General features: G+C 30.2%; 2 protein-coding genes across 5 annotated transcripts; both read right to left on the reverse strand.

The window, feature by feature from the left end:
- Positions 1 to 2,496: 2,496 nt before the first annotated feature.
- Positions 2,497 to 5,435, reverse strand: LOC145182075 (uncharacterized). Its single transcript, XM_090065366.1, has 3 exons — positions 5,175 to 5,435; positions 3,920 to 4,421; positions 2,497 to 3,781 (listed from the first exon to the last, which is right to left on the reverse strand). Exons 2-3 carry the CDS (start codon positions 4,362 to 4,364, stop codon positions 2,670 to 2,672), a joined length of 1,557 nt encoding a protein of 518 aa, XP_089921492.1. The 5' UTR covers positions 4,365 to 4,421; positions 5,175 to 5,435; the 3' UTR covers positions 2,497 to 2,669.
- Positions 5,436 to 5,709: 274 nt separating this feature from the next.
- Positions 5,710 to 8,959, reverse strand: LOC145181513 (palmitoyltransferase ZDHHC12-A-like). Of its 4 annotated transcripts, none has more exons than XM_090065388.1 (2): positions 8,648 to 8,959; positions 5,710 to 6,629 (listed from the first exon to the last, which is right to left on the reverse strand). In XM_090065388.1, exons 1-2 carry the CDS (start codon positions 8,704 to 8,706, stop codon positions 5,981 to 5,983), a joined length of 708 nt encoding a protein of 235 aa, XP_089921514.1. In that variant the 5' UTR covers positions 8,707 to 8,959; the 3' UTR covers positions 5,710 to 5,980. The 4 variants fall into 4 exon arrangements, with proteins under 4 accessions (XP_089921514.1, XP_089921516.1, XP_089921515.1 ...); XM_090065390.1 differs by having other exon boundaries at positions 8,808 to 8,931; XM_090065389.1 differs by lacking the exon at positions 8,648 to 8,959 and adding an exon at positions 7,153 to 7,682.
- Positions 8,960 to 13,331: the final 4,372 nt, after the last annotated feature.

Raw genomic sequence — 13,331 nt, forward strand, 5'->3', positions numbered from 1 at the left:
CCCATATTCTAAGCACTGCAAGCCTCATAGACTTTTCCCGTGGAAGAATCTTGTGATTATTTTGGATGACGTCTTCACAATAAAGGGTTGTATTGACTTAATGTGCATACACATACTTACTGAACCACATTAGAGGAAAGCCATTTGATTTCCATCCGTTTGACCCCACTCTTACTTACGCGTCTCCTTATATGGTCATCAAAAGTAATAAAATATAGTGATTGCTTACAGAAATTACAGAAGCAAAGATTATAAAAAACAAATTAAAGTTTTAATAACTTTTAAATATAAAGAATCAGAAATTAGTCATTAAGGTTTTTTATTGTTCGGTGTTATGCAAACCATATTTTTAAATAAAGGATTAGGACTGTTTTGGGGAATTTTAGATAATCGCAGGATTGTAAAAGCTAACTATAAAAAGTAATCTAATTCTATTTTTGTTACAAATGTGTAATGGTCGAGCACGTGTCCGTGATTGCTATGTTCTTGCATCAAATGTCTGTGCCCGATAAAAAACTAATAAAGATGAAATTTTAAGGGTTATAGTTTCTCTCAAAGCCCTCACTTTAAACAAGTCATAGCAAAAAGATCCAGTACATATGTTGTTAGACAAAAAGGATTAAGGTAGTTCACCTATAAAAAAAAAAAAAAGGCACAAAATTTAAAAAAAAATCGTTTTTTCTATGTTGGATGATTTTTGTACAAAATTTATTCAGCTTTCTTATTGTGAAAAAAAGAAGTTTAAAATATATTTTAGTTTTTTTGTTATTAAACAAAATCTTGTACTATGTATTTTTAAAACGCATAGCAACGCACATAGCAACATACTGGCAACCAAAAAATTATTTATATTATCCTATCCTTAACTCATTTAAATTATATTTTTTGAAATATGAATGCTCAAAAGCGAATGGGATCACGATTGCGCAGTATTGTACAGTCATATAAAAGTACGAAGACCCCAATTCATGGTAGAAATAAATTGACTGAGTCTGCTATAAACAGTATGCAAAATTATTATAGTCTTGCCATAAGAAAAAATTTAAGTAATGTCTATGCTATGAAGAAAGCAGTTTTTGCTACTCTTTTTCACTCAACGGAGTTTCCGGATCAAAACTTTAGACATTCATTTTGCCCACGGTCTGAAAACACATGGTGTAAATGACAATATGATAAAATCAAAGGAACTTTTTTCTACAAAAACAAAATATCACTACCAAAATGGATTCATGATATAATTAAGCCTATATTCTTTGATTTATCTGCTGATACCTTGTTATTAAAATGTCTCCATGGGGAAACTCAAAATGCTAATGAATGTCTTAATTCATTAGTGTGGCAAAAGTGTCCAAAATCAGTTTTTGTTACCAGAGAGGTATTTGAAATGGCAGTATACTCTGCAGCCTTACATTTTAATGATGGAGGAAATGGTATTAGAGAAGTTTTATCATCATTTGGATGTGATGGTTTTGTAACAGCCGCTAAAACTCAGAAACAAGATATTCTTCGAATAACACGTATGGAACACAAATCTAGTCAACCTGTTAAAGAGCGTAGGAAAACTTTAAGAACAATAAAAAAAGGGTATCTTGATATTGAAAACCAAAAGGAACAACTGGGATATGAAGCTGGGGGTTTTTGATGCGTTTGTTCAACTTGTAGTTGTCTAAAACTATAAAAATAATTTCAAAACATTGCAATTTTAGTTAGACACCTGCTTTTGACTTGAAATTTTCACAGTTTGTTCATTATAGTTAAGAGATTCGTTTATGCCATGGATTTATAATACTGGTAATGGGAAATATTATTTTTATGCAATGTAACACGCAATAATGTGGATATTTAGTGCAATCTTTTAAAAAAAAATAATATCATCACACAGGAGCATGTATTTTTAAAAACCATGGCACAAATGAGAGATAAGGTAGTTTAGAACCAGTATGTAAATTTTTGGCACTATCTGATGTAAACATTTTTAGTTGTCCTGTGATGAAATTTTCATTTTTATACACTAAAGTGTACAAAAAAGTATGGATAATCGAGGCAAATTACTTTGAACTTTTTTTCTTCAATTCTTCAATATTTATTTTATTATATTAAAAAAAAAATTATCTTGGTAGAGCTTATTTTTATCAAAAAAAAATTAAAGGTGAACCACCTTAAGGAATATTTTAAACCAGAATTCAGAAAAGAGTACCGAATGGTAATTTTACAAAATATAAAATTCTTTTTTTTTTAACACAATCGAAGTTCATAATTTTGTTCACTGAAACAAGAAGTAAGGGGCATGTTTGTTCGTTACAGCGAACTTTGAAAAAGAAATTAGGAAATTTCATTACTTATTATTTTCAAAAAGAAATTAGGAAATTTCATTACTTATTATTTTTAAAAAGAAATTAGGAAATTTCATTACTTATTATTTTTAAAAAAATACTGAGTTAATAAGGAAAAAACTCGTTAAGCACAAAAGTTCCGGTAAAGTTAACAAGGAAAAAATGTAAGAAATTATTCTTTTTTAAGTGTAGCCTATTTACAGAGAAAAAAAAAAAAAAAAAAACATCGACAGCAAAAATATATATGTTAAGTAATTGTATTTAAAAAATATGCCTATTTGATAAAGATTATTGCGTTACTATTTGTATAGAAATTACAAAGTACTTATTTAAACTTTAGGGAGCTTGCTGAGTATCAAATGCATCAGATTTTTTTAACAAATAATCATCGTTTATAAACTTGTTCGTATCTATTTCGTTATCATCCACGCAGTAATAACCAGAAGAACTTCCACACAAAAGACTGGTCGACTGAGTGCCTCGATTAAATTGTTTATCGTTATATAAATTGCTTTGAAATTCGCTTTCGTTTTGTTGCTGAAGAAATATTGAAGAGGCATCAATGAATAAGTTGCTGTCACTAATAAAAGAAAAACTTGGGTCGAAGTGGTCCACAAGATAGAATGCTTGGCTGTCAGTATGCCCATCTGTTGTTGCTTTTTCCTCTTCCAAACGTACTTCTGATGGGTTATTAGTACTAGAAATAACATCATTATTACCATTAAGAAAACCGTCGGGATGGATGGTTTGTTCGCTTATATCAGAACGGTAAGTGATCGGAACAGTTTCACAAAGCTCTGGCGAACTGGGATGGGAGAATTCTTCTAGGGACTTAAACAAAAGTTTTTGATCCAGAGTAGTGTTGCAAGTTTGTACATTATCTGGTGTAAATTCTAAACTTTTCGCTGAAGTCTCTTGAGGAAAAATATTTGTAGAATGGAGTAAAGGCTGAGCATCGTTTAAGTTTTGAATTACTATTTTTTCACTGTGTTTAATGACAGCTGAAACACTTTCCTTTTTATTTTTAACTCTCCGACGAATTTTTGTTTTTTTGTTACAGTTATAAGCCTTTTTATGTTTGCAGAAATTTCCGGAATCACTAAAACTGGCTCCGCACATATTGCACATGAAACGCTTTTCGTTAGTATGGGTGCGTTGATGCTCTCTACAATTTTCTGATCTGGAAAATCTTTTTTCGCAATAAAAGCACTTGTAAGGTTTTTCTCCTGTATGTTTGCGTGTATGTCGAATAAGATTGCCTTTTCTGGGAAATGCTTTTCCACAATGTTCACATTTAAATTGGGGCATAGGATCGTGTTTTAAGTAGTGGGTGCGTAAGTCACCTTTAATTGCAAACGACTTATTACAAACATCACAAATGTGAGGCATTTCAGTACCATGACGTAAAGCGTGAGTTTTTAAAGAGCTCTTTGTTGCAAAGGATCGTCCTTGAAGAAAAAAAAAGCAGATTATTCATTTCATACACCGTTTTAAAAATGACATTTACATTTTTGTTAGCAAGTACAAATAAAAAAATGTAGTTTTAAAAAAAACTTATAAAAGTTAAAAACTTGCACAAAACTTACCACACAAGTTGCATTTAAATGATGGTGGATTTGCTTCATGTCTTCTCAAATGGGTTTTTAAAGCTGCAATATTGGAGTAAGTACTTCTACAGATCTCACATTTAAAAGGACGAGCAATGTCATGTTTTGAATTGCAATGCAACTTGTATTTATGACTTGAAAAAAACATGGCATTGCATTCCTCACAAACATATCTTTTAGTAGTAGAATGCTTAGAATTGATATGCAAATTTAAATCTATAATCTCATGAAAAACCTCATGGCACTCTAAACATGAGTAACCTGCATCAGCGTGGTTTAAAATAGCATTTGAAGGAATGTAGGATACATTAGGATCATCACATGAATTAGTAACTAGATTGAAATGTTCTGAAACTACATTGCTGATTTCAGAACTTAAGTAGGATGAGCTTTTCATGTCAAATTCTGTCCCTATAAAGTCCATGTCTTGCGTCTTCTTGAAGAATAACTTTTGAAATAATTAACATAGAAACCACTAATCCTAAAAATCAAATAGAAATTTTATATTTGAGAGCATTTTCTTTTAAAGGTTGCTCAAAAGTTTAAAAGTCTTATTAATGGGAATCTGGTGATAAAACATTTTTTTTGTTCTTAACTTATATTAGATTTTATTAACAAAAAAAAAAATTTAATGACATTTTACTTTTGAGTAAAATGTCATTAAATATTTTTCTTTTTTTAAATTACCTTCTTTTAAACCACTCAAAAGCAGAATTGTTAGGAATGTTCACATATGAACATGATAAGTTTCACTATGAGAATATGATGCACAACAGAATGAGTTTAATGAGTTCTCTTATTATAAGGAGACCTTTCATGTCTTTGAACATTAAAATATAGTAATTAAATGATTGTTACCTTCTACTAAATTTAAAAAATTCAGAAAAGTAATAAAATTAGTAAAAAAAGTTTTAAAGGAAGATTTAGAGCTTTTAATAGAAATTTGCCAGTTGTAAAAAAGAGAGAGGCTCCTGCAGTGATTAAGAAAACAGAAAGACCCCTGGAAAAACTTCAAAAGCATTTTTGGATCAGTTAGGAACTAATTGGAAGATATATAGGAAGAAATTAGTTAAATTCAAAACAAATCTCACTTGATGGGTAGTGATGAAAAAAAAAAAAAAAACAACAAAAGATAATTATGAAGCTAAGAAAAGCTGAAGAAGTTTGTTTACTTAAAGTGAATCACTCTTTTTATTCCCTCAAGTCAACAATTTACAATAAAAAAAAAGTTTACCTTTTAAAAATTTTACTTCAAGAGATGTTATCTCAATCTTTTACTTCAAGAGTTTTGTTTTGTTAATTAACAATTTTAACATAGTTTAAGACCAACTTTATTTCAACCCATAAATAAAAATTTTCACTAAAATAAATATTTAAAACAAGAAAGTAAGCTTAAAAAAATTTATCAAATTTCTATTTAGAATTGAAATAATTTTCATCCTGATTATTAGAACAATCTTAAATAAATGCTGAAAATTATTTTACTAACCAGTATATTATAAAATATATCAACCTAAAATGTGTTAAGAGAACTAAATAGAAGTCCTTTAAATAAAAGCAACATCAAGGAAGACATTAAGTAATTCAAACTGAAGTGATTTATATTTTTAGCATAAATAAAAATATATACTTCTTTTTCACAATTCAAAATTAGTTTTAAAATACTATATTAACTATACCAGTTTGTGAAACAAGCTTATTTAAAAACTCTTAAATACTTTCACTGAAAATTGAAAAACTTTAACAGGAATTTATTACTTTGTTGTAGAGTAAGTGATAAAAAGTTAATCTTAAAATAAATATAACAATTATACATAACAAATCATTAATAAATAAGTTTTTTTAAAAATTTTTAAAATTTCAAAAAATGCTGATTTTTAAAAAACAAAACTAAACAGAGAAACATAATAAGGATTACAAAATAGTAATAACTAGGATAGAAAGTAGAGATTTTATTTATACTTGCAAATAGTAACTTTGCATAAGTTAATGCAGAAATAATGATCAGGAGAACATGACGATCAAATGCAGTGTTTCCCTTTAGGGATTTCCATAGACATTGTCCCATTGCTGGTAATGGCAATAACATAAAAAACTAACCATGTTCATGAAATAACCTTTATCAAATGGGTTATAATGCTCAGGAAATATTTTAAGATAGGATATTCGGGGTCGAGACATAAACTCCCAAGTTGTTTGAGCTGTAAACATCATATATGAATGGCATAGTGTCAAAAGTCCAGATACAAGCATGCTTATTAATAGAAAAATAATAACAAGTAAAAACATCCAGTTTTTCTCAAACCACTGTTTCCACATAAGGTCAGGAACAAATGCTTTAAAAATAATGTATGCAGACCACCCAATCAGTGTTGTTTCAGCACATAAAAAAGCTAAAAAAAATTTATGATTTCTTTCACCAACACAATTCCCTATCCACGGACAATGATGATCATATCGCCGTACACATCGCCTACATTCTTCACAATGTCTGGCACGCAAGGGCTGTAAAATATCACAATATCGACAATGGCGTAATCGAATATTTCTTGAATTATTTTGAAGCATTACAGAAGTTTCAGAATCTTGTTCATTTTGTAATACTTCAGCTTCATCATCTTTAGAATAAAAAACAACAGCTGCTTCAATATCAACTGACATTCGTACAACAAAACCAGGATCCAAAAAACTACATACAAAGTATAAAAAAGTAGTTAATGAAACCAATGATAAATATGCTTCAACATAATAAAGGAGACCATTGTAAATAGCAAAACGTATCTCTGTTTCTTTTAAAAATATTAACAACAACACTACAGCTGTTAGAAACACATGCAGAAGTCTAGCAAACCAGCGCTCATATGGTTTCATTAGGATAGATTATCAGTTCTCTAAAACTTCATAGTAGCAGTTATGACTGTAAATATAAATATATATTTACATATATGTAAATATATATTTATATGTATGTATGTAAGCATGCATGTATGTATGTATGTATGTATGTATGTATGTATGTATGTATGTATGTATGTATGTATGTATGTATGTATGTATGTATATGGGAAATATTAAATACATTATACAAATGGCAGAGAACTTCCATTTGTATAATATATTTGTTATTTTTCATAACTCTTTTTTTAACTTTTTACTTATTCATCAAGTTATGTTTTTATTAAAATACATCTAACAATATAATCTATACTCACTCTTTTAATATCATGCTATGAGCCAAAAAAAAGTATTCAACCAACTGTGACTGAACATTTTGAGGCAAGTTTAAGCTAAGCAATAAAAATGTTTATGAAAACAGTCAATATTCAAACTGTCTACAATCACTGTGGTACAGAATTAAAAAATTTTTTAGTAGCTTCTGTCAGTATGTTATTTCATTTTCTTTAGTTGATGGAAATAATCTTATTTGGATTGACAATTTATTTGCTTTTTCAATCTGTATGATCCCACAAGTGTTTAATTGGTATAAAACCTAAAGATTAAGTCAGCTATTCCAGAACTTCTTTGGTGTTTTTTAATAATCATTACTTGAAACTACAGTGTGCTTAATGTCATTGTTAAACTGGAAAACAAAATTGAATACAATGTTCAATTGTTAAGCACTTGAGTTAGATTTCGTTCAAAGATGCATTTGTAGGCATATTAGTTAATTTATTCATCAATAAGAACACGTTTTCCTACAATAGAAGCAGCCATACAAACCATAACATAACAGAAGCTGAAAACATACCTCCAGTATTAACTGTTGCAATTAAATTTCCTCAAGTTCAAGTATGCCTGACATGCAATGCACTTGGATTCATTTGAAGAAAATATTTCAGATTTGCTTTATGTGACCAATTCCATTATTCCAAAAATACAGCTTTTTTTGACTTGAAGTAATCACTTTATTTTACTTACCAAACATTTTTCTATACAATACATGATTAACACTTTTTCACAACATATAATTTGTGCTGATAATTGATCATGGAAATATGCTTTGACATTTGTTGCAACTTTTATTGCAAAAACCTATAGATTTTTTTTGATTCCTTGAGTTACAACATTCCTGAACCAGTCCTTGACCTTTGAGAGCTAGATTGATCTTTTTTTGCTGAGTATTGAGCCAGTATTAAAGCATTTCAATAGAATTGTTGATCATGGTTTGGAACCAATACTAGCAATTCATGTTCACTTTTATTCTCTTGACATAATTTTATGTTTTATTCTTTAAGTATAGTTTCTTTCATTCATGCTATTTTTGAGGAAACTTATCTAAAAGTAATATTTTTGAGTGCAAATACAATTTATGCAAATGATATTTTATAATGTTGTAGCTATCAAATTTAGCTCATCACAATTATCATAATGTTTAATGTACAACTAGTATTTTAACAGTAACTATACATTAAATTTCTAAGTGTTAGATGTATTTTAAAATTACATTTAGAACATAATCAATTGAAGAGAAAATAATTTCTGTGAATTTTTTTATTAAAAAGTTTAAAAAAATAATTTGTAATGCATACATACATACATAACTATATACATACATACATACATACATACATACATACATACATACATACATACATACATACATACATACATACATACATACATACATATCTATATATATATATATATATATATATATATATATATATATATATATATATATATATATATATATATATATATATATACTTCCAAGAAAACCATTGGCTTATTTCAGCTTTAGATTCAGTGATTTTGTTACAAAACATCTAAGAATATCCAGTAATTGTTTCTTAAGAAAAACTCCACTTCCTCCTTGAAGCAGTAAAACTAATTCAATGTAATCAGAGACAGTGATTTGTGAACATACATTTTTTAATTCTGCAAACAAAATAGACTTTTGTTCATCTGTTAACCTTTGTATTATAGCACTAAGAGGCTTATAACTTTCTCTATTACTGTAATAAGCATAAATACTGCCTCCAATTCCTCCGAACAGCAGACCAATAGGACCAAGTAGTAAGCTACATAGCATAGCAATGATTGCAATAGTTAAACTTCCCAAAAAGCTTCCTTTTACTGTCACTTTAAGTTCATCCACATCAGAGATGTGAGACAAAGCTCGAAGCATCTCTTCTTTAGATATTGGCATTAGTGCAAACTATTTTCAGTTACTTTCCAAAATAAACACCATTATTTCAACTTGTTTAAATGTATATATACATACATATAAACACACACAGACAAAAACAAAATCCAAACAAGTTTCATACATGTGTAGATCCCTTAAAATATTTCGTTACATTTGTAGCAAATATAACACTACTTAAAACATGTATTTTCCTTTGTTAACTTAAGATTTTTGAAGTTAAGGCTTTAAATAAAATTTACTTTTAAATTAGACCTAAATTTTGTATACAAAAGAAAGTTTGTACAAAAATTTGACATATGTAAACACAATTTCTATAAATAATAATATTGTCCTGTTAAGTGAGTTTCCAATAGACTTTTCATCGCCATTTTCGAACGAGATTATACGAGCACCTCGTGTGAGCGCAAATGACGAGATATTCAACCCGTTGTGGTCTTACGATAAACATCTATTTTATTCTTTTTTGTAAGGGAGCATTTTTTTTATAACTTTCGGAGTTTAAACTTTATGAACTTTTGAAGACTAAGCACTTTATAGGTGAGAACGGGACACAGCAGGTTAAAAAAAAAATTCTTTTACAAAAAAAAACAAATATTTCTATTAAATTATTATCATCGCCATCACCATCACCACCACCACCACCACCACCACCACCACCACCACCACCATCACCATCACCACCACCACCACCACCACCCTCACAACCATCACCATCATCATCATCATCATCATCATCATCATCATCATCATCATCATCATCATCATCATCATCATCATCATCATCATCATCATTATCATCATCATCATCACCAGCATTATTTTTAGTAATATTAGTAAACACGTTGTATATTTAGCAAACCTAAGGTGTACATGGACATGAAATGTATATTTAACTCATAATGTTACTACATATATATAACCTTAGTATCCTTAAATTATCTTTTCTAATTTTGATATGACGGGGAGTTATTTTTAAGTCAACAGATATCAGCCAGTTACACTCATAACATCTAGTCACATGATTTCCTCAAACCTTGTAAAGTTTGATCACGTGATTTTTCAAATGTCTTTATCATTTCTTTAAAAGTGGAAGTTTCATATTTTAATACTCATGAAAGAGAAAGCTTGTCATTTTTACATTATACAAACTGAAAAGAATTGGCTCCAGAAACAGCCATACAGCAATATAATATATAGTCAAAAGGCGGTTCCAGGACATCGACCCTTCCCATACTTAAGGATGCATAAAAAATGGTGAACACTTCATATCATGTTCTTGGACAAAACCAATACTTAAGAGTCGTCTTTAAAAATCAAGAAGAAGTATAGAAATAATCATGTTATTTCTATACCAGTTCTTCAAGATGCCTGTTCTTCGCTTGGTTTATTGCCTTGTTTTGTAATGTCCGATGGCCAAGGTGTGAATTCCGTCTTCTAAGATGAATCTTTTGTCGTCGTTAGCGCTGAGTGCTACTTTGTTGATTTCTTCGGTGTAGACATCGTGATGACGTGATCGGAAGACGGTCATGGTGGTGAGTTTTTCTGTCTTGTTCATTAAGTAGTCACCACAAGGTATTAATAACTTCTTGAAAGTCAAGACCTTCATTCAATTTTTTCAAAACATAAAGACACAAGTGGCCGCAATAAGACGTATCACCAAATTGAACTCTCTCGCTGTTATAATAAACTGGGCTTTTTAAATAATGAACAAGTTCGACAAGAGGAGGTTGAGCATAAGAGTCGAAGCTGTATTTTTTGTCAGCGTCTTTATACCAGCACACCCAATGAAACCCACCAGTGCTTGAATCTCCTGTATTCACAATACCACATTCTTTTTTTCTTGGCTTTTTTGGCAATTCATCCCTGACAAACACGCCTTGAAAGTTTTTTAAATTTAACTGTTTAGCAGCCTTTATCAATTGAAAGTTAGTTAAAGCTTCATTAGGTAAAACAATTCCTTCTACGTCAATCCATTGAAAGTCGATCATTTTTTTAATTTCTTAAAAAGTTTATCCGAATTTTTTAACAAGCGATTTTCATAGAATAGCGCCTAAAAAAGGAATGCTTGAGAAGGGTGAGTTAGGTCCGAGCAATAATCCGGCTCCAACAGATTGATAGCCTTTTCCATTTTTAACAAAGAGTCCATCACCGTGAACATTTTTAGTCCATGGGGTGATAAACAATCCTTCTCCACCTAAAGTTTTTATCTTCATTCCATTTCCATTTTTGCTCATGTAAAAAAGACCTCTTCCAGCAATTTTATCAACCATAGCAGAACCAGCAGAAGATCCTACACCTGCTAACAATCCTGTGGCTAGAGCAGGAACTACTCTTGTTGCAAGAGTGCTGCCTAACATACCTAATAACGGTAAAAGAGCTCCGATGAATCCGCCTTCAATGGTTGAGTTGTATGATAATTGTTTTCTGCTCAGTTTGAGTGTGACTCCTTTACCAGCTTCATACGCTTTTTTAATTTTGTTCAATTGCGCATTAGTGATAGCGAGAACATGTTTACCGTTCAAGTCTTGATGAGAAAGCTTAATGCTAGTATCGGTTTTGTCTTGAATGGCTTTTTTAATTTTATCAGATTGGCTCTGCGAGATATTAATTTTGATATTTTGATAATTGCTCATTTTTTATGTATTAAAAATTATTTATTTCACTTCTCGAATATGATATCGTATTGTAATATCCTCTCCACGAAAATCAACCAAATCTCCATTCTGATCAATCATGCGAGTAACCATTGTTGAAATTTCAAACAGTTTAACAGGAAGATAAATCAAATGCATTGGTCTCTCGATGATTTTATAGCCAGGACTAACATTTGGATAAAACGAGTAAATGCAATTGAGTTGGGTTCCATTAATATAGGATGATCCAATAACGTTGTTAACGATTCTGATGGTGTTAATGCTTGAAATTCTAACGATATGATCCGACTCGTATTCGGAATTGGAATTTAATTTTCTTTTAGTAAATCCTAAAACTGAAGAGATGCTATTCTCCACGTTAAAGTCAATCAAATAATTCAAACCAAGTTTAATGGTTGATTTTAAAGTATTAAGATTGATTCCAATTTGAAGGTTGTTTGGAGAGTAATTAATTTTATTTGCAATAATATAACTTCCACGTTGAGCTGTTTTTATTGTGTTTAAAATAGACTTTTGCAAATACTCATTGATGTCTTTAATGTCATAGCTTCCTGATGGAATGATAATGTTTTCCCAATTAGCTCCATTGTTCATGCTGTATTTGAAAGAATTGTTTTTACTGTTTACATTTGGAATGCTGTTGTAAGTCTCAAGACCGAGAAAAGCCATTTCATAACTTTTTCCTTCGTCAAAAACGATTTTATCCAAAAAATCAGTGGTGATAACACTTGATTTTCCATCTACATCGATGATTATACCTGACATTTTTTAAATAAGAATTATTTTTTAAATTGTTTTAGAAAAATAAAAAATCGTCAAACCCGCTTCGGTACTTTCCCTCGTTCTTTTTAGAAGAGAGATCGATGACGGCAAATCCGTGAGGTTCATTCCAGCAATGATTGCAAAAGGTTTTAAATTCTTCTATTTTCATATCGCAGGAAACGTGATCTTGATAAATGTGATTAACGCTTTTTTGGTCTTGTTTAAAGAGGCAAATAAAGTTGGCATTTTCTCGGATGGTATGTCTTGGAATCTCAAAATAGTTTTGAGCGAGGTAAAAGCAGTCGACGTTAGAGTGTCTTCCTCGGATGTAATATTTTTCGCACTTGTTTTGATTGGTTAATTGCAAATCGTCAAAGATCATTAAATTGTTTTTGGTTGAGTCTAAGGATTCAGGTTCAGACACATCATCAGCCGTTTCAAAGAATTGACACTCCATATCATCATTGTCGGAATATTTTTTTGAAATTTCCTCAATAACATCTTCAGGGTTTAAATTCAATTTTTCGATTTCGTCTTGTACATCATCCGTTAACAAATCAGCAATATCCTTTTTAGGAAGTTTATTTTCGAAGGATCTTTTGAGTATTTTGTATTCAGGTTGAAATATTGATTTGCCAAAGACTTGCAAGCGGTTGTAATCTAGCCAACCAGGTCTTAAAAGTAAATTTAAGAGCAACGTTGTTTTTCCGCAACCGGACTTTCCAACGATGATTCCTCGTATACTTCTTGGTAAAAGCGCGCTGTTGTTTCTTTTGGTTTTCCCAATTTTACACGACAAATTCATCACTTCCATTTTTTATATAAA

This window comes from Hydra viridissima, unplaced genomic scaffold, assembly GCF_058129835.1.
Source record: "Hydra viridissima isolate aposymbiotic clone 2 unplaced genomic scaffold, HvirCarnegie_v1 scaffold_10, whole genome shotgun sequence".
In the NCBI taxonomy this organism is placed as follows: Eukaryota; Metazoa; Cnidaria; class Hydrozoa; order Anthoathecata; family Hydridae; genus Hydra; species Hydra viridissima.

Excerpts from the sequence above, each read along its gene's own strand:
- LOC145181513 (XM_080056617.2), bottom strand. The coding sequence starts at position 6,811 with ATGAAACCATATGAGCGCTGGTTTGCTAGACTTCTGCATGTGTTTCTA.
- LOC145182075 (XM_090065366.1), bottom strand. The coding sequence starts at position 4,364 with ATGGACTTTATAGGGACAGAATTTGACATGAAAAGCTCATCCTACTTA. Across the intron at positions 3,782-3,919 it reads ATTTAAATGCAACTTGTGTG|GACGATCCTTTGCAACAAAG; the intron begins GTAAGTTTTGTG and ends TTTTTCTTCAAG.